The sequence below is a fragment of the Schistocerca cancellata genome, chromosome 10, assembly GCF_023864275.1.
Source record: "Schistocerca cancellata isolate TAMUIC-IGC-003103 chromosome 10, iqSchCanc2.1, whole genome shotgun sequence".
Lineage (NCBI taxonomy): Eukaryota > Metazoa > Arthropoda > Insecta > Orthoptera > Acrididae > Schistocerca > Schistocerca cancellata.
Window position 1 is genome coordinate 179463521 of NC_064635.1, and position 26441 is coordinate 179489961.

At 43.2% G+C, this 26441-nt stretch overlaps 1 protein-coding gene across 1 annotated transcript; it reads right to left on the reverse strand.

The window, feature by feature from the left end:
• Positions 1-10842: 10842 nt before the first annotated feature.
• Positions 10843-26071, reverse strand: LOC126106587 (arylalkylamine N-acetyltransferase 1). The gene is made up of 3 exons (XM_049912932.1): positions 25853-26071; positions 18755-19024; positions 10843-11019 (listed from the first exon to the last, which is right to left on the reverse strand). The coding sequence occupies exons 1-3, from the start codon at positions 26069-26071 to the stop codon at positions 10843-10845; spliced, it is 666 nt and encodes a 221-aa protein (XP_049768889.1).
• Between the last annotated feature and the right edge of the window lie 370 nt (positions 26072-26441).

Genomic DNA, 26441 nt, shown 5'->3' on the forward strand with positions numbered 1-26441 from the left:
CAATTATCAAGTTAGCAGAAGCATGTCAGGCGACATAAAATCATTGGCGTCAGACAATAAAATCCATGAATGCGTGACTGTTGCCACATATTAATACAAATTACACCGTCAATTATAAACTGTGTCAAACGGTGCAATCATTCATGCTACGTCAACAATTGGCAGTATGTCATAATGCCTCCTTTCCTAGCGTTAATGCTAACTCTTGATGTAGCAAGAATGGCTGCACTGTCTCACACGGTTTATTACTGACGATGTAATTCATATTACTATACGACGGCAGCACAAATTCGTGGATGTTATTACCTGACGCCAATGATTCTACACCGCTTACTAAGTCGATGTAAATGTTTTCACGAATATAATGATAGTGCGTGGGCCGAAGATTTTTGCTAAATAAAGAAATTTTATCAGCAGTTCTTGGAGTTAATCATGATGTCCGCCATGCATCAGAGTCAGATGGTAGTGTACAAGTGAATGGTGAAATAGGGGAACATAAACTTCAGATATTTTAAACTACCAAAAGTCGTAAAAATGGCTTTAACCTTCAAAACGTTCACAACACCTGTGGACCGAACCACTAGGAAATCAATGGAAATTTGATTCCTGGGCGGGGAAGATGTTACACAATCAGGTATGCTGTTTGTATTAGCGATGATGTGGCAGCTGGGTACACTCTGCACTACAGTGTTTGTCTAGCACACATGTGATGTCAGTAGACAATCTCTCAAATGTGTTATACATTCATCAAACAAACATACTCTTCGTGAAGTAAACAGTCATAAGGACATTACTGCTGACAGCAACGAGATCTCGTGGCCATTATACTTCCAACCGCACTTGTTCTTTGGTAGAGTATTGTCATTCATTCATGAAATTTGAGCGCCCAGCATCCAGTATTAATAGAGAGCTTCAAGTGTCTGATACTTGGGTATCAAGCAAATGTTACAGACAGAACTCTAAAAAGTTGTTCTCTAACTGATAAAACGTTTGGTGGAAAAAAAAAATTGTGTCGATCTTTCTTTGCTATTGTGCAACTCAGATAACACCGTTAGTTCGTTTTCCTGAATAGTTTTTGTTGTGCAGTTGTAAATAAGTTGAAAATTTTTGCCATCGTCATGCATATATTTTATCATGTCAGCAGACACACACATACAGACACACACACAGACACACACACACACACACACACACACACACACACACACACACACATGCATGCCCACACAGATGTACACACATGTCCACACACACACACAGAGTGCGTGTGTGACAGAGAGAGAGAGAGAGAGAGAGGGAAAGAAACACATACATATATACAAATATATATCCCTTGACTGAGTGTAGGTTATTAAGTGACCATGAGTATAAACTGAAAATTTGAGAAGGACAAACAACAGGCGAAAAGAATTATTTTCGTCATACTTAGGAAATAGATTGGGACTGAAAGTTCTTGCAGATTTTCTGGATGATACACTCTCTGCCTTTGGTACAAGTGGATGCAGCAAAGCAGATATATTCTTGAACTATATCCACGAAAACAAACATGGCTCTAACAGCATATAAGTGACGAAATGGTGGCTGCAGTTGGCCAGGTTAACAACACTTCTGATCCATTGGGCAGAGCAGAGTCAGCGTGAACAATAAATACAGCACTCGGCTGTGCTACAGAAAACTATCAGTTAGTTTAGAATCTGCTACCTGACATATCAGAACTGGAACCACACTCTGTGACTTTTACCTCATGTGTTGCAAGATGTCACGACATGCCACAGCATGTTGCAACATATCACAACACGTCTCAACATTTTGCAGTTTGTCACAACACATGCAAACATTTTGGAGTATCTCACAACATGTTCTAATATGTCATGACAAGCTACAACATGTTGCAATATGTCATAACATTTTTCAAGACTAAGATAATCCACTTGAATCTTTCATAATGTTTGTATCACAACCTGTGCTGTGGCAATGTCACATGCATTGACTGTAACAGACCATTGTTAAGTTGCAAATTCACTTTTAATAACAACGGAGCGGGGTGATGTCTTCTGAACGAGAAATCTGAATTATTACTCAGATTAAAATCATGTTGTAATCAATAAGATAAATAGTCACAAAGTTTAAACTTAGCGCACTTGTGTTATAGGTAACATCTCAGTGAGCTAATGTCGTTTGCAGAACTGTCGAGAATCACACGGATGTGGTCTCCCACTTCACTGATGCTTATACTACACACTGAAATAGCTGCCTTGATTTATTGAGACAAATATAACTAACAGACACACGCACACACACCCACACACACACACCCAGCCACCCACACACACACACACACACACACACACACACACACACACCCGCGCGCGCGCGTTTGCACGCACAAATGCATTCACTAGAGGACAAATCTACACACTTTCCTGAGATATATCCACCAGTGGTTCTAAGTGCATAAAACTGGAGTATTTAAAGCTTCGTTAGCAAATCGATAATTCTATTCTCACTAAACAGCTTACGACGTACTAAATAATTCAGCCTTATGACACGGCCTGCCAAAAAATTGTTGATATATGCACCCACAAGTATACGTCCCAAGTTATGAGTGAGATTAGCACTAAAAGTAGAAAACTAAGCATTCTATACCTATCAGCTCTGATTCTGAAGACAGCGCCACAGGGAAGGCCAAGATGGCGATTCTAGGCTCCATGACGTAACAGTTCGTAGAGGAAGTTTCTCTTTTGTCAGTCTTCTGCTAGTCGAATATCCGAGTCTTTCAGTTTCTAAGTGAAAATTCGAAATCTGAAGTAGTCACACTTCATATAAAATTACATGAAAATTTTCGAGAAGCGTCGATTTTCTGTTGTTATTTTCGGTATTTTAGTACGCAGTGTGTCGTTAGAAGTAGCGTGCTTATCTTTCTGAACGATTTTGTTGTAGCGACGTCTTTATATGGGATCGGTCATTGTCACAGTGCAGCTACATGATGAGGATATGATAACTGATGTCGCACACAACTGTGATTCGAACAATTTTTTTCAATGGCGAGGAAACCTCCCTCATTTACATAGCTCTTATTTTGCTTCATTTAAAATAACATAATCTATGCTTTTCAGTCAGTGGAAGAAATCAACAAACAACGTTTATATACTTAACAATGCTCTGTGTATGAATTATACAACTCACGTAATTTCATCCTTATCCCCTGGAGGCAGCAGTCTACTTTCTATAATTTTTGGTTTTAATTTTTAATTTTTTTAGTTTATACATCTTATTCTGCAACATAAGCATTGTGCTTGCTACTGCTGTGGTCTTGATTTTATAAGCTGAAAACCATTGCCATTTTATCAGCACAGGACACTTTTAGGGAAGTGTAAAGTAAGTCATTTCTTACGCCGACTAACAGCAGCTTAGCTGATGTAGGTCTAATATTTCTAAATTTTTGTTTTGAGCTAGACGGTTGTTTAAACATAACAACTATTTAAGTTCTTGCAACTAATGTGTGAATTTTAATACTTTAAACTCTTTTTTTTTGTGGTGGATTGATAAACTGTCAGCATTATAGGTACCTAAGGAGGGCCTGTCACACATCACATGCGCGATACGAAACACGATTCCAAATCATCTAACGTACTAATCCTATAAAATAGCATTTGCAGAGACATTATTAAAATGTGAAACGATTAAATGCAATTCCAGTGTTAGACTTTGCATTATAAACTATCTACGACATTGCCATAAACTTCAGATTGCGATGGAAACAGACATAGCTGAGAAAAGGTTCTACACAACGCAATACAACTTACTATCTAATATTCAGGTAGACACTTTCTGTGTATTCAGTGTTAATTTATTACCAGTACCTTAAACTAATTGCTCAAAAACTACAAATAAGCTGTAAAAGTCTCAGCCGTTTATCTTCCTAAATTGACAAGAACGACTATTTTCTCCTCTAATTCAGTACTCTAATATTACTATTTTTCCTATATTTTACCTACGTCTTTCGTATACGAGATATAACTTTCAACAAGCACAGCAACGAACAACCACTATATTTTAATAAGCTTGAGCTGACTTCATTTAGATAATGTCTAAATTGTTTGCAAATCCCATTTAAGTGTCATCTAAGAAAACTACGCACCCGAGCTAACCTTCTCTGAGTATGTGGTATATTTCTAAGAAAACTATTGCCCACAAAATATTCTTGGGGCGTACAAAGCTACATTTATTTTTTCAATGTTTTTGACTCCTTATAACTCTATCCTTGTATGCCGTTAGTTACTTGTCAAAACTTAGTTCCAAATTGGGCTGAAAAACAGCACATTTGTGATGTAATAAAGTGAAACATATTTGAGCATACTCAATACATCGCACTATTTTTAACATTTCTCAGCTAAACCTAAAAAATCATTTTTTTAACGGACGTGGAGGACTCTGTGAACTTCACCCAAGTAGTAATAATGATTGTCATTATAAATTGACACAAAATGTGTTATTTGTGAAATAGGTTATTGTTGAATACTTAACAATATTTAATTGGGTCTAGCTAGAAAAATTGTGTTCTTTCACCAAAAAAAAGAAAAAAAAACTGCAACGGAACTGAAGGTTTCGCTTGCCGCAACTGCGTGTACCGAGGATTTAAAATCGAGAAAAGAGGCAAAGTAATTCTTTGGCAGAGCTACCTACTAGAGAGTAAACACTAGGGATGCTTCTGATTGTGGCAGATTAGAGTCGTTTCTCTTGTTCTCTCTAAAGCATAACTGGAAAATCGTCTTAAGGAGGGAACAAAGTTGCTACTTTGTAATGTGTGACTCTGCTGGTCCAGCACCATGTTTCCTTTAATGCGCCACGGTAAGGACACAAGAAACTCGATCATCGGCCTCTGCAGTCACCCCTTTCACCTGCAACTGATGTGTGCTGCATTTGGTTGCTTGGAAAAAATGTTTCGTGCAGGTTTTGTACATAGCTACAGCGGAAATTAACGTTAACGGCTTGTAGTCTTTCACGTAGAGCAAACTTTTGAAGTGAGATTCTCAGTCAACAGGTTTTCGCCAAGGAAACACTGGAAAGCTTCCTTGAGGAACGTGAGAATGTCTGCACACGTGGAATCCACAGCAGTCGTCCCATTTTCGACATTATTGCAGCCTACAAGGTTCGCACAGTAGCGGCTAGTGTTGCGAGCTGAGAGACAATCAAAAGGAGTATAAGGGGATTCTTCACTGCTTCAAGTGACACACGCCTGTAACTGGCCCCTTCATGTGGTCCTCTAGATTTGCACATTGTTGTTCAACGCTTCTCTACAGCATTGTTGTGTCAGGGCAGGAATGCCACGGGAGTGGTGATACTGATGCCAAACTCGTACATACAGACGTGTCGGTGTTGAAAACAACGTTCAGCATTTTGAAGCCGAAGTTTCTACCCAGCCCTGTTTCGCCAGGTTAGGGAAGCTGCAACAGAGTGCGTCTTTATTGATGCAGCGCGTCTACCTAGTCCCCAGTACAGAGATGTGGCAACGCATCTCTAGGTGGTCACTGAAATGGAAATGTGCGTACGCCGTCAGTGGCTGTGAGTTCCCAGTTGGGAAGTTCGGCCGCCAAGTGCATGTCTCATTGATGAGGACATCACAACACCCAGTCCCTGAGGGGAGAAAATCTCCCGCTCCAGCCGGGAATCGAACCCGGGCCCCCGCGCGTGGCATTCCAACGCGCTCACAATTTTTTTTTTTTTTTTTTTTTTGACCATTCAGCTATTGGGGCGGACTGGTCACTGAAGTGAGCGTTCTCCATCTGTGTCTCACTAGGTTGGCAACGCTTCAAAGAAGGTAAATACATTGGTGCACGAAATTTTGCCTCCAGACTTGAACTGTTAAGAAAGTGTACTGCATAGTGTCCAGTGAACCGACGTATCCTCCTGATAGGCTAACGATAGTGACAAGTCAGTGCTCAACAATAACGCTTTGCGAAAGAGCCATCTGAATCACTGAAAAAGACCATTTGCTGTACATTTGCCACTGCCCAGCTTCATGGAAGATATTTTGAGTATGACAGTTAATGACTTCACAACACTATCATATACTCTCTCTATGCACGTACGGAATATATTCTGTCTGGGCCAAACCGTAGTTGGATGATGCTCATTGCGTAGCGTGTGTTTCACAGTTACAAAGATATGCAAGCAGTATGTGAACGACCAATCATCGTTGTTAGCGAGTTCTCGGGGTTAAACTTTTGGAAAGCTGTAACCTTATGACTAGATGACACAGGCTGTTAAACATTCAAGGGAAATTCATGGAGCCTGTTGTAAGTACTGTGGGAGTTAAACATACATCAACGCACACCACACTCACCAGATAGTGTTCTAGTAGGATTCTGCAACTAGTGTGGATGGCATTTTGTGGGTGTCTACTCTTTCTAGGTTGCTCTGCCAAGAAAGTCTGGTTTCATAATTGCTGAAGAGAATGGAATTCTGTTGGTGCAGTTTCTTAATTATACTTTGTCGTCATGTAAACGGCAAATTCGCAGAGTCCTGAACTAGGGAACCAAGGCGTACACTACTAACAGGTACTATTAACTGGCCAGCTAGCCACTGAGCAGCGATCACAGAGCTGCCAACCCACTGTTAATTGCAGGGGCAGCTAGTGATCAATGCACATCACTATTTGTACTATACGAGCTAATTCCTCCCATTGTTGCTACCGAGTTACATTTAGTTTACAGCACTACGCCTGATACTCAACAATTAAATTATACATACACAATAAATTAAATCAATTAGTATGATAGTGTGCAGAAGGGCAATTTTGTCAAATAGTACCATATCATGTAATGGTTACAGTGAAACTACTATTCATTGGGTGGTCCCTAATTTGTCAATACTACCCAGAAGAAAGTTTCAGTCTCCAGGTTGAATTGTTAATTTGCTTGCACAATAATTCTTCCTGCCTCAGAACTGTACAATGTTCTAGGTGGCGGGGGCTGAGGAATGTCCACAGAAGTAGTGGGGAAAGAATGACAGACAGAGTTGTAGGTCGCGAAGAAAGGTAAACGGAAAAAAAAGTGAACGAGGACGTAAACTTCACCAAAAAGTTTTGAGATGCCTTTCTGGCGCACGGAGAGGAACGGAAGTGAAAGAATACTAAAACTGACGAATGTCTTTAAATACTACAGTCAAGTTAAATAAATAAATACTGATTCAAAGATGCAGTAGATACTCGAGCAGGATGGGTGGAGAATGAACCATTTGTCACTCATGCTTGTAATGTTGCCACTTCATCGGAGGCCAGTGGAACCTTGAGAATACTGCAACAACGGAAGTATTGCACAACAACTGGCAACAGCGCTTGTCGACACAGCAAGTAGTAGCAAGCACTGTTGCCAGCTCTGCAACACCCTCCATGTTCTTCTGTTCTTGAAGTTTCCCATGCCCATCATCAACACCAAGAAAGCTATTTTAAGTAATCTGTACTGGAAGTAATAAGGGCTGGTCCACCTACCAGAGTTCCACAGTCTCCGCCACAACTATTGTACAGTTCTGGTGAAGAGGTGCTTCCTAACGACTACAGACATTGACTGTCCCAATGCGGACAGTACCTAACCTACTGACCCAGGACTACTTTAGTTACAACTACTCTTAACGGCTATATAATGCACGTTACATTTACATCTACTATGTACAAATTTACAGTATGTTGCAGCACAGTGTTTAAAATTATTCATACAAACTCTGCAGCACAGCTACGAAAAGAATTTTCCTGTCAATCTTAAGAACACTTATTTTATTATTATCACCATAATTATTAATACTATCGTTATTATATGCACATCACATACATGTGGCAGACACGCAGAGAACTGTAGGATTGTTGAGTTGTTTAAGTATGTACTCTAATGTTAGGGGGCAGAACTTCATAGTGTCTAGTCTGTCTGCAGGAGGTTGTGGTGGGATTATTATAGAGGTGGGACAAACTTTCATCACATCGACGTATCCATTAATGACATAATGGGAAATATTTTCGATCAAAATGTCTGTAGGTCAAATAGTAAACTGTTCGCTTGTAGACTCATAACCTCACAGAAGTGATACGTTTTAGAAGTAATAGAAGAGTACTCTGTACTCTTCTGATAACATACGATTAATGTCTGAAAGCGCATTTCAACCGAAGTCAAAAATAATAAACAGTTTTTTTTTCTTTATATATGTGGTTACGTTATTTCACTTGTTAAAAGTATGCTGATGTAACAAAATAAGAGATATTCTAGCTAATTTACAAAATATTGCACCACACATTTACTTCGCAATGACCTGTTCTCGATAGTATGGCCACAGTCACAGCAGGTGGTGGACTAGATGCTGATGGCGGTTGGTGGAGGGAGGGAGGGGAGGAAATGCAGCCGAGAATGGAGCAGGTTCAGGAGGTGAAGAGTGGACTCAACAGGAAAGATGAAAGGTAACTATCAGGTACCCGGTTCACCACAGTTAAGGACACGTGAGTAATATACTGCATTCTGTCTACATCACTGGGACCTCTCTGTTAATTTCGGGGAGTGTCTTTGGAACTCCTCAATAAGTACTCCACAAATATTGTTTATTCAGTGTGTGATGGCAGTCTGTAGACATTTTGTGTGATGGCAGTGATTTTTTTTTTTTATTAAGCTACGATGACTTAAATTGATGTGACAGGTGAAACGTGATGTACCGCTCAGTTCCTTCAGAGGTTACCTTCAGTGAAATAATGCCCTGTGGAAAGAAATAAGGAGTTTAATTCAAGACCTGTAACATAAGTGACTGTTCGTCGCAAGCTGACTGAATTTTGAAATGTCTGGATTGTATTGTCTCCCGTGAAAATGGTGTCATTGCTTTCTGAGGAGTTTCCAGCTTCACAAATTTGGCAGCCTGAAACTTGTGTTTCCAATAGGTTTTCCAGTTCGAATAAAGTTCCGAACGTGGCGACTCTAGAGTGGAGCGTCTTCACTAATGGCTCGCTTCGAGGTGGGACAGTGTCGTGGGAGACTAGAGGAAAGCAGCGGAGGGGATGCGCAGGACATTTGCCCGGGTCACCAGTGTTTGCATCGACATCAGGCGAGCCATGTCCCGGACGGAGGATGTTCTGTGAGTGTCTCACCAGCTGGCGGTGACGTAGCTGATGGTTCTGATGGCATTCGTCCCTGATCCCGAAGGCTGTGGCCCGACGTTGCACCGGTCAACGCTTTGGTTACAGGCGACAGACGACGGTACTGGCTGGGGCTCAACCCTGTGCAGGGTGCAGCTCCACCCGTCAGCTCCAAAACACTGGCGACGACCGTCTTCAATGCACTTCCGGGTACCAGAGAGCGCTGGACTGGAAGCTGATAGAAAAGTAGAGCTCAAGCGTTTTGTTGAGAGCGGGGCGCCAATCAGAATTTTGACGATCCATATTATGATAAATTAATCTCTACATCTGAAGGAGTTCGCTAGGGCCTGGCAGTCTTTAACAGAAGTAAGACAAGGAAAGCGGTGGAGCAAACAACCGAAACCTCGCATACAACTAATTTTGGGATTACGGGATGTATGAAGTCAGTACAGCGTTTCAGTTGTTTCTTCAGGTTGCAGGTTAAACTTGTTCGTTGTCCAAAATATTAATTTGAGCGAGAAAGAGGAGCTCCAGTGAGAAAATGAGGGTTTGGTCCCTGCTCAGGGGGTTGTTCCAGTGGTCCTTGGGGTTGAGATTGGCGAGGACGGAAACAAGGTCTCGGCTGTTTATATCAGCGAAACATTACGTGAAGGCGCACTTTCTTCCTGGTTGTTGTCGCTTGATCATTATGTGCAGTGAGTGTCCTTTTTGCATCATATGTACATGTTTTATATTGCACCGCAATGGTTATACATGAATTTCGCTTCAATTCTGGCTGTTTACTATGTGCGAATGGAAACAAAATATATTGAAAATTGTGAGCTGTTGCTGTATCACTGTTGACTTTAAGCTGTTCATCAAAGCTGCAGTTAAGGGACTTTTGGTAAAACCTGGATTGGAGACGAAAGGGGATGGAATTTTTCGTGACTCAAGGGACGAACAAGGAATACAAGTCTTGGAGGCCACAAGAGAAAAAGCTCCACTTTATTCAGACACTAATGGACTAAAAGTATGTATCTCGGTTGGTATGTTATAAGAGACAGTTCAGCGATTACTTTCATTGCGTTGAAAAGAGATGTTAACTGGACACTCTCATGCTGAAAGAAGGAAAGTATTTAGCTGACTGATTCTTCATATGTTAATTAATATTTGTGAGATGTATAAGGTCAGGGCTGGAACAGTGCTGTTCTGTACAGTCTTCTTGTCAATATCTGCATTGTTTTAGAGAATTTGGGTGATGGCCAACTAAACAGTGTTTGGTCTCTGAAGCTGAGGATCGTCACTTTTCACCTCTGAGAGAAACGTAATGGCATACCAGAAGGAAAGATGAGCAGGTGAACTCAAAGCTGGAGATGGTCCCACGCGACAGTGCAGCAGCAGAGATGGCTACGTGTTTGACTGCCTCATACCAGTGTGGCACCATTAGGATTCAGCTACACTGTGAGGCTCAACACACTTATCTCGAGCAGCGGCTGTTGTGAAAGCTCGTTTTATTGTCAGCTTCAGCAATAATGCTACCAGCCGAACAGCTGCTGACCTCCAATATGTCATGCTGGTCCAGAGATGTTTTGAGAAACAGCATCGAACATCTCTCACTGACCTTGTATCGATGTGGTCAAAAGGTGTTGGTACTGGTTAAGGGTTCGGGAGGAATCTTGTTTGTCCGAAGAGGTGATTGGGATCGTGGCACTTTAGTTTGCGAAAGCAGTGTTGGTACAACCACCCTGTGGAATTTAGTCGAGCACCTTTACCATGATCTTGAGGCAGTCGTGCGGCTGCGGCGTGTGGAAGACGATCTCACCAGTGTCCTCCGCGGTGTAGTCGCAGTAGCGAACCTGGCACGCCGTCTGCAGACCCAGGGATTCTGCGACCCGCTGTGAGAAGAGGCCTGTGGCGTCCTCCTTCAGCAGCTGCTGGAACACCACATCTGACAGCACTCTCTGGCTCACAACCAAAAGTACCCTGATGTCACCGTCAACAAATCATCCCATCCTGAATAAATGGCCAACAAAGTTTATTGATATTTGGATTCCAAGTAACCGAAAATGGACCAACATAGTGTGTACATGAATGACACGATCACTACAAGCTGTTGTTAAAACCTTTCATGTTGCTTGAAAAAATTTGGGACGTCCGCTGTTATACAGTGTGTTACAAAAAGGTACGGCCAAACTTTCAGGAAACATTCCTCACACACAAAGAAAGAAAATATGTTATGTGGACATGTGTCCGGAAACGCTTACTTTCCATGTTACAGCTCATTTTATTACTTCTCTTCAAATCACATTAATCATGGAATGCAAACACACAGCAACAGAACGTACCAGCGTTACTTCAAACACTTTGTTACAGGAAATGTTCAAAATGTCCTCCGTTAGCGAGGATACATGCATCCACCCTCCGTCGCACGGAATCCCTGATGCGCTGATGCAGCATTGGAGAATGGCGTATTGTATCACAGCCGTCCACAATACGAGCACGAAGAGTCTCTACATTTGGTACCGGGGTTGCGTAGACAAGAGCTTTCAAATGCCCCCATAAATGAAAGTCAAGAGGGTTGAGGTCAGGAGAGCGTGGAGGCCATGGAATTGGTCTGCCTCTACCAATCCATCGATCACCGAATCTGTTGTTGAGAAGCGTACGAACACTTCGACTGAAATGTGCAGGAACTCCATCGTGCATGAACCACGTGTTGTGTCGTACTTGTAAAGGCACATGTTCTAGCAGCACAGGTAGAGTATCCCGTATGAAATCATGATAACGTGCTCCATTGAGCGGAGGTGGAAGAACATGGGGCCCAATCAAGACATCACCAACAATGCCTGCCCAAACGTTCACAGAAAATCAGTGTTGATGACGTGATTGCAGAACTGCGTGCGGATTTTCGTCAGCCCACACATGTTGATTGTGAAAATTTACAATTCGATCACGTTGGAATGATGCCTCATCCGTAAAGAGAACATTTGCGCTGAAATGAGGATTGACACATTGTTGGATGAACCATTCGCAGAAGTGTACCCGTGGAGGCCAATCAGCTGCTGATAGTGCCTGCACACGCTGTACATGGTACGGAAACAACTGGTTCTCCCGTAGCACTCTCCATACAGTGACGTGGTCAACGTTACCTTGTACAGCAGCAACTTCTCTGTCGCTGACATTAGGGTTATCGTCAACTGCACGAAGAATTGCCTCGTCCACTGCAGGTGTCCTCGTCGTTCTAGGTCTTCCCCAGTCGCAAGTAATAGGCTGGAATGTTCCGTGATCCCTAAGACGCCGATCAATTGCTTCGAACGTCTTCCTGTCGGGACACCTTCGTTCTGGAAATCTGTCTCGATACAAATGTACCGCGCCACGGCTATTGCCTCGTGCTAATCCATACATCAAATGGGCATCTGCCAACTCCGCAATTGTAAACATTGCACTGACTGCAAAACCACGTTCGTGATGAACACTAACCTGTTGATGCTACGTACTGATGTGCTTGATGCTAGTACTGTAGAGCAATGAGTCGCATGTCAGCACAAGCACCGAAGTCAACATTACCTTCCTTCAATTGGGCCAACTGACGGTGAATCGAGGAAGTACAGTACATACTGACGAACCTAAAATGAGCTCTAACATGGAAATTAAGCGTTTCCGGACACATGTCCACATAACATCTTTTCTTTATTTGTGTGTGAGGAATGTTTCCTGAAAGTTTGGCCGTACCTTTTTGTAACACCCTGTAGACTTTTCGAGGATAGCAGTAAACTACTTAATCTCATTATTATGATATTCATTTCACACACCTCTGTTTAATGTTGTCTATTAATTGCCATCGATTTCACACCGTTCAGAGCTTCATTACCACGACTACATGTCGGCCATCAACAGACTCTGAGACCGCATAGTACATTATTTAATAATCATGGATCTTTATCAAACATGCCTCCACTTTAGCTCACAGAATTGATGGTTAATAAACAACATTAAACATAGTTGTGTGAAATGGATATTATAAAAAAGAAACAGTTCATCATTTTCTGACTTGCTCCACATCATATCGATAAAATATGTTACCACATTGCAATTTTGAGCTCAGTTTGTGTCACGCGATTTATTGCATGGATTACATTTTTCGTGCACTTTTGTCTGTCGCTGGTCTCATTGTTTTGTTATCATTTCAGTTGGTTCCGTTTGTTTTCTTTCATTCTCTCTCTCTCTCTCTCTCTCTCTCTCACCCTTTGTATGTGTGTGTATTTTATTTCGTCTTGCTTGATAGTTAATTTAGAGTGTTCAATAGATTTTTATTGCAGAGTACTGTTTGGTTATTGATGACCTTTTTGCCACGTCTGGCAGCTTTGTCTTCCATCGTTAAAAAAATCGCACAGTTGGTAACTGTGTTTTAGTACAATTGCAGGTCTGTGCTGTCCCTTTTCACTGCTCGTAAATGATCCATGTATGGTATCCTGAAATTTCTACATGTCTGTCCGATGTATACTGAAAAACAGTCTTTGCAGTTTAGCTGGTATATAGGTATACCAAAAAAAGCACTCCGTCTTCAGGCCACGAGTAGCCTGACGGAACCATCCGACCGCCGTGTCATCCTCGGTGGAGGATGCGGATAGGAGAGGCGTGGGGTCAGCACACCGCTCTCCCGGTCGTAAGATTGTATTCTTGACCGAAGCCGCTACTATTCGGTCGAGTAGCTCCTCAATTGGCATCGCGAGGCTGAGAGCACCCCGAAAAATGGTAACAGCGCATGGCGGCCTGGATGGTTACCCACCCAAGTGTTGACCAAGTCCGACAGCGCTTAAGTTCGGTGATCTCACGGGAACCGGTGTATCCACTGCGGCAAAGCCGTTGCTTGTATAGGTATACCAGCTTTGTTAAATTAATCTATGATGTTATTAGGTATTTTAATTTTTCTGCAGTGTGTTGTTCTATATGCTACGTCTATACCTTCTTTTCTCGTAGTATTTCCTATTCTGTACGTTATTTTGTTGTCAAATGTCAGTGTGTGCCATGTTTTCCTGTTCTTTGTGGTTTCTTTATCTTGTGTGATTTGTATGTTCTCAATGGTGTGGTTGTTAGTGGTATATTCTTCTGTGACTCAGTTGTGCACCTTTTGTTGAGTTTTTATTTTACAGTTCAATTTGTCGATAGCGTTTATTTTGCAGACATTTTCTCTGGCAATCTGTCTGATTATGTTTAGTTCTTGTGCACAGCTGTCGTTGCCCACTGCAGTTCTGTCCAGCATTTGTAGGGGGAATCTGTGTTGCTCTTATTGTAGACTGTAAGGTGGTTTGACCTTTTGTGAATAACTGCATTGGTTGACGTAGTTTTCTGTATGTTGAGAACCAGTATTTGTGCTTGTTGCTTTCTATTGTGATGTCTAGAAAATTTATCTTTTGTGGCTGCTGCAGTTTCAGGTCTGAAGTGGATTTTTGGGACACTGTATTGATGGGTCTGTGTAATTGTAGTATATGGTCATGTTTCTCATTTGCCTAGCGAAATATCTCATCACCAGAGCAGTACTAGCACACAGATGTTACTTCCTACCATTTTTGCTTTATTATTTATTCATATATTTTGTTTTCAAGGTGACTGAGGAAGATGTTAGCCAAAACAACTTCCTCGTCCTGTGATTACTTTCAAAATGTTGAGAGTTCTTGTGTCTGTGTTTGTGGGATAACGTTTATCTATGTCAGATGGCTTTCAGTTATTGTTATTGTTTCTTTGGTTGGTATGCGGCTGTAAATTGATGTTATGTTAGGTTTTAAAACATTCTGTAGTTCCACACAAAACCACAGAATGCAAGTCACTAGGACCCAAATCGACTTCTGTCAGAAGTGTGTGACAATTCACAGTATTTTTTCAAGAAGGGAGGCAGAAGTTACGTAATAGAGAGAGAGAGAGAGAGAGAGAAAGACAGTTAAGATAGCCACGTGTCTTAGAGAGAGAGAGAGAGAGAGACAGTTAAGATAGCCACGTGTCTTGTTGGCAGGCCAGGGCATACATTAAGGACTAACTCTATGGTCCCTAGCCTGCTTGCTACGCACCCCGGTGATGTTAACACGAGATGTAAGAATATAGAATAGAAGAAAACCTGAAGCACTGCTTCAAGGCAGTGTCCTTGCGGAGTTGTATCATCTGCCTGCCTCCTCACGGGCATTCACCAATATGAAATCCCGTCTGAGGCCTGTGATCATTTTTATGTTAGTAATTGACAACCAACATTGTACAATCGCAATAAAGTCACGAGATGTTCAATTGGCTCTTTTGTTAGATCATGTTACGCGTTTTGGGGTTATACCCATCTTCAGACATCACAAACTTCAACTCCTTCATAACCAACCAGGCGCACAGTCTTGACAACTCAAAGAAAGTGTCCAATAACATATCTCTATAACTAGGACACAATCAGTCTTGAAGAAGAGCATGTACGTTGTCAAGGCTGTTGAAGTTTGTGATGTCTGAAGATTGGTTGTAAGTAGGCTGTTTATGTTTTCTTTATGTAAGTAGGCTGTTTATGTTTTCTTATTGGCAACGTTACATAGCGCTCTATATGAAAATCACTGGCTGTGCTGTGTGCAGTCTGTAGCTAGTTTGCATTGTTGTCTGCCATTGTGTAGTGTTGGGCAGCGGCAGCTGGATGTGAACAGCGCGTAGCGTTGCGCAGTTGGAGGTGAGCCGCCAGCAGTGGTGGATGTGGGAAATGAGATGGCGGATTTTTGAGTACAGAATGGATATTATGAACTGCTATGTATATTATGCTTTTTCAACAGTATTAAGTTAAATACATTGTTTGTTAAAATCTTTCATTTGCTAACTATGCCTATCAGTAGTTAGTGCCTTCTGTAGTTTGAATCTTTTATTTAGCTGCCAGTAGTGGCGCTCGCTGTATTGCAGTAGTTCGAGTAACCAAGATTTTTGTGAGGTAAGTGATTTGTGAAAGGTATAGGTTAATGTTAGTCAGGGCCATTCGTTTTTAGGGATTATTGAAAGTCAGATTGGGTTGCGCTAAAAATATTGTGTGTCAGTTTAAGCACAGTCGTGTACAATTGTTCTAAGGGGACGTTTCATATGTCGACCCTTAGCCGAGGATACCTCACTGGAATCTTCTGATTTTTTTGTTGTAGTTTGTGTAATTAGTGTAGATTTTGTTTAATGCTAGTGCGTAATTGTGTTGAGAATCTCCTTTGTAGTTGCAGTCTTTCATTGTTGTACAGTAAAACAGTTGTGGCATGCATGTAGATTTGCACCAAGTATTTCGCAGCTGCGCTTGCAATTAACTAGATATTATTTTCAGTGCTATGTTAATGTATTCCCCTATTTTTGCTCTTCAAATTGTGTTTTTCTGTGTTGTTGTGTGAAATATTGTGACAATAATGGCGTGTGAAAAACGTCATAGTAGGCTCCAAAGTAAACTGAGAAATGACAGTGAAGACGAAAGTAGTGTGTTAGCGCCACCATGTAATGAATTAACTAATGTTCAACATAGTAATTTGGTAACTGTGCATAGGGAAATGGAGCGGGCGGCAAACAATGGCGTAGGCAGTGAAACAATTAGTGAACAGGGAAGCATTATCGATCGATCGCTCGGCAACAGCTCGCCTCAGGAATCCGAAATGATAGGACACAATTTTGCAAATACTGTAGATTCAGTTTTTGCGTCCTCGCCGTTTTCTCAAATAAGTCAAGATACATTTTCTGCTTGTCAAAATTTGAATGTTGCTGGTGCAAATGCACTGCCGAAAAGCGTAGATTGTCAAGGCTGTTGAAGTTTGTGATGTCTGAAGATTGGTGTAATCCCAAAACGCATAACATGTCCTAATAAAAGAGTCAGTTGAACATCTCATGACTTTATTGCGATTGTACAGCATTGGCTGCCAATTATTCACCAATATTATGTAATAAATCCTTTGGTGATATAGACATTTCACTTCCTGGACGTAACTACACACTGCAGACGCAACTGCTTAGCAGCCTACTTTAGGCCAGTTCATGTATAGTAGGCGGATGTTCAGGAAAATTTTTGATGTCTGTGAACCAGGCTACGGCAGCTGCTATTGCTTCCCTGCTGTTTCCTTGCAGAGCTGCATCGAAGTGCCTACTTCCTTATAGGAGTTGAAACGGTACCATGTAACAAGGAAGTTTCTGACGTAGACACCTCACTCCTTGGAAATCTCCATGCAATGGACCAGCAGATGACAGGTAGCCTACTCAAAGTCTTCTAGGTGGGTCAGTACATTTATTGAGGACAAATTCGGTTGTTGTTAGTCTCTACTGCAGCAGTTGCTACACATCAGGGCAGTGTTTACAACACATACTTATGTAGGCTAGCATGAACCTGCAGCATTCTTCTCTGGCAGCCTCCATGCAGAGTAGCGTCGTTTGCCTGCCTCCTCACTGGAGTTGAAACAATATCAGTTAGCAATCTGGACAAGTCATGCCAGAAAATCACCACACAGTATACTGGAACCTAACAGGCGGACTGCACACAGCCAAATCGTGTCTCACAGGCAGGGCTGGTATACATTTTGAGAAAAAATTCGGTAGTCTCCATACTGGGCTGTAACAGTTGCTATCCAACCCTGTGGTGTTCGCAAGATACACATATATACAGTAGTATGAGCCTGAAGTATTGCTTCCTGGTAGTGTCCTTGCAGTGTTGAATCGTGTGGCTGACTCCTCACTCGACTTCAGTCCATATCACTTTACAGGTCAGTTTGACATCTGGTAACCTCACACCCTGAAAGTCGCCGCACAGCATACCAAAAGCGGCAGACAGCCTGCTCGTGGTCAGATTCTATCCCATGGATGGGTCAGTACATACTTAGACTACAAATTCGTTGGTTTCCATAGTGGACTGTTCCAGTTGCTATCCACCCCACTGGTGTTCACGAGATACACATGTGTACCTGATGCATTGCTTTACGATGGTCTCCTTGCAAAGCTGCATCATTTGACTGCCTACTGTCTGGGTTTTAAAGCATTCCATCTAACAGGTCATTTTGCGAAGTCGCCACACTGAGTCGCCACACTGGTGGTGCCCTTATTGAGCTAATATAGATCAGCATGACACCATTAGTGATCACACAATGGGATTTAGACAGCCCAGTACTCAGCTTGAAGCTATGTTTTACAGTAGCCCCCTTATGGAGCTACTGCAGATCCCCGATACCCCAGTGGTGATCATGCCATGGGATTTAGACAGCACAGTACTCAGCTTGAAGCCATTTTTCACACTGGCCCCCTTACGGAGCTACTGCAGATCCTCGATACCCCAGTGGTGATCATGCCATGGGATTTAGACAGCGCAGTACTCAGCTTGAAGCCACGTTTTATGATGGAGCTGCTGCAGATCCCCGATGCCCCACTGGTGATTACACCATGGGATTTTGAGAGCGCAGTACTCAGCTCAGCGGTGACCCCCCTACTGAGCTACCGTAGACTGCTGACACTTCACTCATGACTACACCGTTGGATCTAGGCAGGCCAGTACTTAACTTGAAGCCTCACTTCGTGATGACCCCCATTACCGCATTGGTGATCGAGTCGTGGGACAAAGTCCAGTACTAATCTCGAAGACTCACTCTCCATTGACCCCCTCGCTTATCTCCAGTAGCACCTAGGCACGCTGGTGGTCAGAAGAGTACTCACCTTGAAGCCTCTCTCCCTGGCCGTCCCCTCGCTCAGCTGGAGCAGGCGCCTGGCCAGACCGCGACCTCGGTACCGCGAGTCCACCGACAGGATGCGGCACTCGAAGATCTGGTCGACGCCGTGCGCTGCGAACAGGTCCAGCCGGCGGTTGACGCCGTACAGAAGTCCGAAGATGGTGCGGAACTTGTCGTCCGAGACGGCGGCCAGCCGCTCCTGCGCCTCGGCCAAGTCGCCACGCCGCGACACGCCGTTCAGCGCCACCCCCACCACCTGCGGACAGAGCACGAACTGCGTCACCGCCGTTCGCTCGTCAGGCCACCAGCCGTTACAGATCGTCTCGTCAGTCAACAATGTCTCTGGGCCTGAACATGTGGGACATCGGTGGATGGTTCAAATGGCTCTGACCACTATGGGACTTAACTTCTGCGGTCGTCAGTTCCCTAGAACTTAGAACTACTTAAACCTAACTAACGTAAGGACATCACACACATCCATGCCCGAGGCAGGATTCGAACCTGAGACCGTAGCGGTCGCGCGGTTCCAGACTGTAGCGCCTAGAACCGCTCGGCCACTTCGGCCGGCACCAGTGGACGAATTTCAGGATTGCTGTATAGCATATTACACGCAGTGGCCAAGATGAAAGAGGCCACGTGTTAAACTTAACGTGATATTTGAAGCTATCAGAGTGTTGTTATTTCTTAACGCTAGAGCCGCGATTTAGTTACCACTGCTGCGTTGTCAGTACTCTGAAGCTTGTTGTGAGTACAATTCTACAGGAATCGAACAAAAAGTTTTTGGTTCAAATGGCTCTGAGCACTATGGGACTCAACATCTTAGGTCATAAGTCCTCTAGAACTTAGACCTGCTTAAACCTAACTAACGTAAGGACATCACACACACCCATGCCCGAGGCAGGATTCGAACCTGCGACCGTAGCAGTCCTGCGGTTCCGGACTGCAGCGCCAGAACCGCTAGACCACCGCGGCCGGCAAAGAGTTTTTGTTCTTGAAGCATATTTTGGACGTTACCGTTGAAAAACGTTAAAGGAGAGGTTCACGTTATTTATCGGAAGTCAGCTACTCCTGCAAAAAGTGTTGTGCAGAAACTGATCACTAAATTTAGAGCAATAGAATCAGTCGTTAACGTCAAAGGGAACCGTGTAAAGGAAGTCTACTGGCCGGAAAATATTGAACGTGTTCACGAGACTATTTTAAGACGTCCACGGAAATCAACTAGACGTCTATCCACTCCACAAACATGAACGTCATGCCAGAATACGTTGAAGCTGCTACGTAAGCGAGCACACAAAATGAGAGCGATGGAAGCATTACAAGGTACGTATTATGCACAACAACAACACTATTGCGAATGGTTACTCACGCATGTTGCTCAGGGTTATATGGATCTAAATATTCACTTCAGCTCAGACGGAGCATGGTTTCAAAGGTAAACGGACTATAGGACTCGATTTAACAACGCCGTTGACTCTCAAGTGCCTGTAAAGGAACTGTAGCAACCATAGAACCTTCTCAAACAAGAAACATCCGAGAAGCAACATGGCCAGAACGTTGCAAGAACGTGTGGTACAGTGGAAACTCGATTAACTGACATCTTCGGGACCATGGTCGTGACGGTTGAGCGAATAGGCGGATAACAGAAACACTGTATTCCTCCAAAACATAACCTGAATCAATTATTTTATGTATAGACACATATCACTTTCACAGAAATAGTATTTCGGAGCGACAACCAATTAAACACGATTGTAATAGCAAATAAAACTATTTATTACATGATAAAAACATCCGTACAGTAGCTAAAAAAGTTGCAAAATACGTAATGTACAGTACTGTACTGTACTATAAACTTACAGGTGAAATAGTTTATCTAGCTTGGATATAGTCAGTCAATCACTTCTGCCTTTTTGATGTTCGAGGTAATATTTCGTATTTTTCGGAGCAGTAGTGCCTGCGTTGCATTAGCCTCTTCTTGACTTTCAAACCATACTATACACTTGGACGGCATTGTTTCGGCCTCTAAATGGCTAATAGTTTGCTTTTCTTCATGGTTTGAACACTCGTCTTCTTGGTGGCTTCTCCTTTGGTGGCACTTATGCTGGCAACAATTTCGCCATCACTCAAAATTTGAAAACCCCCGTCCACTTTGTCACACTCTACCCACTCTGATACTTATTCTGACGTCAAATTTGTGCTGATATGTAAATTATTGCCCAAATTGACCATCTCGTCAACTGTCACACACTCTGGTTCCTCCGATTCTTCACCTCTAGGTTTAGGCCAAAGTTTATTCCAGCCGTTCTTGAGATTTGACACTGACAGATCACTCCATGCACTGGCAACATTGAAAATGGCATCTTTAATACTTTAAGACCTCCAAAACTGTTTTATAGATGTTGTTTCATCAGATGAGAGCAAACTTTTGATAAATATTTTTCTATAACGACGTTTCATGTTTTCTATGATTCTCTGATCCATGGGCTGTATAAGTGAAGTTGTGTTTGCTGGAAGGAAGAGACATGTTATGTTGCCGTCATCACTTTTCATTTCACAAGTAGGGTGCGTTGGGGCATTGTCTAATAGCAATAGCGCTTTCTGTGGTAACTTTTTTTCAGCCAAATGTGCTCTAACTTGAGGTAGAAATTGTTTGTGAATCCAGTCAGAAAAAATTGATTGATCCATCCAAGCACTCTTCTGGGCGTAGTATTGTGCAGGGAGAGTATTCAAATTCAAATTATTGAATGCACGAGGTTTTCTTGATTTCCCAATCACAAGTACGGGTAGCCTATGATTGCCGGTCGCATTTGCGCAAACCATAGCAGTGATGCGATCTTTTTGTACTTCGAAACCTGGAGCAGCTTTTTCAGAGAGTGATGCTGATGTCTTTTGTGGTAAAGCCTTCCAGTGAAGCCCAGTTTCACCACAATTGTAAACTTGCTCCCTAACAAGATTCAATTCAGCCATTTTTTCTTTAAATTGTTCCCGGAACTCAGCAATTACAGAGCTATCCGCGCTGTTTTTCTCCACTGATATCAAGTTGACGAAATTTAAACTTGTCGAGCCATCCGATACTTGCTTTAAAAGACGAGTCACCGTCAAGTTTGTTGTTCATTTCAACAGCCTTGGCCATTATTATTCCCCGAAAGTGGAATCCCCTGACTTATTGCTTGTATAAACCATCGGTACATTGCAGTGTCCAATTCATCATATTTTGCAGGTTTCATTGTCTTTCTTGTTCGCACATCTCCATCCATGCTCTGCATTGTTTACACATGTTGTTCTATTTTATCAGCATCACGTTTTATATCGTAAACTGTTGTTCTTCCAGTACCATAAATCAGCGCTACATTTGTCGCAGTTTCGCCCTTTCTTAAGCGTTTATAATTTCAAGTTTTTGATTAAGTCCTAAAACAACACGTTTACGTTTTTCAGACATTATATCAAGTCACTGTATCACACACACCTGCACTAAATACGGTAGTGTAAAATATTAGTCAAAGAAGCTTATTCAAGTGGAAAACACGTAACACGGCACAGCCCGCTGGATACACTGCGACAATTACAGTCTTCTCGCCACAACTGGAAATCGATCCAGTGGTGATAGTTGACTCACAAGTGAGACAAAGACAAGAAAAGGGGGATATGTGTTAGCACGTCAACTGAAGGTCATATTTTATGTACCATTCTACGGCGGGCGGGTACATTCACTTGCTACTAAAATGGAGTAAATAAACAAAGCGAACGCGTCACTGCGCCTTAGAGCATTCTGTTATTACAGTATTATTATGCTGTGACAGCAGTGACAGTTAAACTGACGGTTTAAAGAGTGACCGTTAATCAAGCTTTTACTGTATAATGAAACGTGCTTCACAGAAAATAATGAAGAAGGCACTGAAATACGATGCGTACGCGATTTATACGAGGTGTTGCGAAACTATTCGTCCAAATTAATGCAGGAGGTATGGAACAACAAAACAACTATACATTGTGCGACACTAACGGAAGTTGGTAGGCGTGTTTCTACGTCTGAAAGATGACGTCTATTCAAATTTCGCGCCAGTCGCATAACAATGGCGCCATTAGCACCACTATGAGGATGCAATCAGGTTTGCTTTAAATATACGCTGTAACGGTCGTTAGTTGCCTTTCAGTTAGGACGTGGTGAGTTGATACACTATGTGATCAAAAGTATCCGGACACCTGGCTGAAAATGGCCGGCGCTGCCTGCTGCCAGCCATGCAGCAGCGCTGCTCAGTGGCTGCTGTAGTACCAGGTATTCTTCGCGTTTCGCTGTCCCTGTTAATACATATCGGGAAAGGGAATACCGCGGCAGACTAATTCGGGACTGCTCTGTCGGATGGGCACGTAAAATTTCACTATAAAGGTGATTTTGTCTGCAACAGGAAAGAAACCGACTGTTACCGTCCACGCCAGGCATCCAATGAAAGACTTGATGAGCGACATTTGTTTGGGATGACTCCAACTACACAAAAAGAAATTGGAAGTATCTGCCAAAATACCAAAGGAAATACGCCCAATGACTCTTAAGAGGGACGCTGTGGTAGATTCTTTTATGTGTTTGTCTATTTTTTGTTTGTCTGTTGTCGATGTATTATGCTCGCAGTAAAAGATCGTAACAACGTGATAAAATTGTCTCTGATAGTGCTGTTAAAAGAATTACTGTTTGTTGCGCGTATGAAGAGTCTTGGGAGAGACGGCTGGATATTTTTAGCAACTATTCATACATGAGATAGCAGGTTCGAGTGCTGTTGTCCACGTCTCTTCCCGTACACGTCGCATTCAATCTGAAACAATTCTGCTATTTCAATACTTCCGAAAATACTAATAAACGTCGTGATGTTCAACTTTGTTCTCATGAAATAATAACGATTTATTGTGTCTCTTGTACAATTCTCCACATAACATCAAAAGAAGCGAACAGAAAACTCTAGTCACCCCTAGTTACGAGTAAACCACATAGAGAGTAATATTCCGAGTCAACGATATAATTATCATAGAGTCTCTCAGATAACGTCTTCGCCACTTAGCTTTCTCACAATCGATTCAATACATTACATATTTATTACACTACAACGCTCAGTATACAACAAAACCATCAGGTATCTTTACTAAACGAAAAGTCCGCCTGCTAAGATGGGTGGTAACGTTCTTTCCTCCTCTGCAGCGGACCCGGGTTCGATTCCCGGCCAGGTTGAAGATTTGCTCCGCTCATGGACTGCGTGTTGTGTTGTCATCATCATCATTTCATTCTGATCATCAGCACGCAAGTCGCCCAATGTCGCGTCGACTGAAATAAGACTTGCGCTTGGTGGCCGAACCCGAATGGGACCTCCCGACTGACAATGCCATACGATCATTTCATTTCACTAAAGGAAAACTAAAAACGGAAACCACGGATTGAAAACGGTGTACAAGAGGAATGAAGACTTTCGCTTACATTGTCCATTCGGTAGGAAGAAGATGCTATGGAAGATTTGGATTGGATTGGTTGGGGTAAGAGACCAAACAGCGAGGTCATCGGTCTCATCGGATCAGGGAAAGACGGGGAAGGAAGTCGGCCGTGCCCTTTCAAAGGAACCATCCCGGTATTTGCCCGGAGTGATTTAGGGAAATCACGGAAAACCTAAATCAGGATGGCCGGACGCGGGATTGAACCATCGTCCTCCCGAATGCGAGTCCAGTGTGCTAACCACTACGCTACCTCGCTCGGTGCTATGGAAGAATATTGAAGAAAAGTTCAACAGTGGTATCAAAATTCAGACTGAAAGAGTATCAATGAGAAGATCCGCTGATGTCACTGCTATCCTAGTTGGAAAAAAAAAAAACCACATTGCGGGACTTGCTGGACGGAGTAAGCCGGCACGCGTGGCCGTGCGGTTCTAGGCGCTTCAGTCTGGAACCGCGTGACCGCTACGGTCGCAGGTTCGAATCCTGCCTCGGGCATGGATGTGTGTGATGTCCTTAGTTAGGTTTAAGTAGTTCTAAGTTCTAGGGGACTGATGACCGCAGATGTTAAGTCCATTAGTGCTCAGAGCCATTTGAACCATTTTTTGAGTACAGAGAATGGTTTGAAAGTAAGGCGAAGAAAGACGAAAGCTTGAGAAGTACCAGAAATAAGTCTAGCGATTCCCTTAGCATCGAGATTGATGGACTTGTGCTACCTTGGAAGTAAAATAACACGTGACGGACGAACCGAGGAGGATACAAAAAGCAGATGAGCACAGACATAGAGGGTGTTCCTGGGCATGCGAAGTCTGCTAGTATCCAACACAAGCCTTTATCTGAGGAAGAAACTTCTAAAAATGTGAGGTTAGAGCACTGTATTTTATGTTAATGAATAACGGACTGTAGGAAAATTGGAAAAGAAATGAGATGTGGTGCTTTAGAAGGATGTCCAGAATGAAGTGGACAGATAAGAGACGAGGAGGTTCTCCGAAGGACGAGAAGAAAGGACAGGATGACAAGACCTCAGGGAATAGCTTCCACAGTTATAAAGAGATCTGCAGATGATAAAAACTGTAGGGGTAGAGATAGATTGGAGTCCAGCCAAAAGATAACTGAAGAAAGGGCACGAGTACTACTGGCAAGGAGAGAGATTAGAGGTGAAACCTGTCAGAAGGCTGATGATCTGAAAGAAATTTGAGCCTGGTGGTGCACCTTCCCTGGAAATCTTAATCTCTATTTCTGTGGGCTTCCATGTACGACCTTCGTATTCACGTAAACGTGAATCTAGCCGCTCAGGTACCCAGCGTCTGAGCCCACCGCTTCCAGAGAAACCCGTTCATCCCGCCCTGCCGTCATCTGCCCAGCGTCTGTGTACAGAGCCGTCCAGAAGAGCCTTCACCTCAGAGTGCTGCGCGCAAGCTTCTTCAGACCTGCCTACGATTCTCTGTGTATCTGTACCCTCTGCAGAAACTGCTCCGAAAACGATGCTCGCTTACCCAACAGTTTCATACGAGGCCATACAAGGAAGCTCATCCTTTTGCATGTCGACTGTGAGTGTCTCTGGTCGTTCTGACCCGCACGCTCTCGGGATTTTGTTTGAGCGTCGGAGGCTCACCTGCCCGGTGTCTGTGTCCATGGCCATCCAAGACAGCCTGTCCCTCAGCGTGCTGAGTGCATGCTCTTCCAGCTCGGCGTGTGGTTCTCCAGGCTGACAGAGCCGCACCGAGCAGTTGAGGGGCTCGTCGGCGAAGAAGTTGTCCCGCAGGTGCTTGATGACGTCGTCGTACCGAGCCTCTGGGATCGGCGAGAAGTCGATCCCTGGAAAGCTGGCCATCGTCGGTGCTTTCCTGCAACAGAACAGGGCGAGGGACCCACGTTTACCAAGTTTCTGTATCCAGAATGAGATTTTCACTCTGCAGCGGAGTGTGCGCTGATATGAAACTTCCTGGCAGATTAAAACTGCGTGCCCGACCGAGACTCGAACTTGGGACCTTTGCCTTTCGCGGGCAAGTGCTCTACCATCTGAGCTACCGAAGCACGACTCACGCCCGGTCCTCACAGCTTTACTTCTGCCAGTATCTCGTCTCCTACCTTCCAAACTTTACAGAAGCTCTCCTGCGAACCTTGCAGAACTAGCACTCCTGAAAGAAAGGATATTGCGGAGACATGGCTTAGCCACTGGCTGGGGGATGTTTCCAGAATGA

Coding starts and splice junctions, on each gene's coding strand:
- LOC126106587 (XM_049912932.1), bottom strand. CDS start 26,071: ATGGCCAGCTTTCCAGGGATCGACTTCTCGCCGATCCCAGAGGCTCGG. Junction 19,025..25,852: donor TGGACACAGACACCGGGCAG/GTGAGCCTCCGA, acceptor CTCTGTCCGCAG/GTGGTGGGGGTGGCGCTGAA. Junction 11,020..18,754: donor CCAGGGAGAGAGGCTTCAAG/GTGAGTACTCTT, acceptor GTGTTCCAGCAG/CTGCTGAAGGAGGACGCCAC.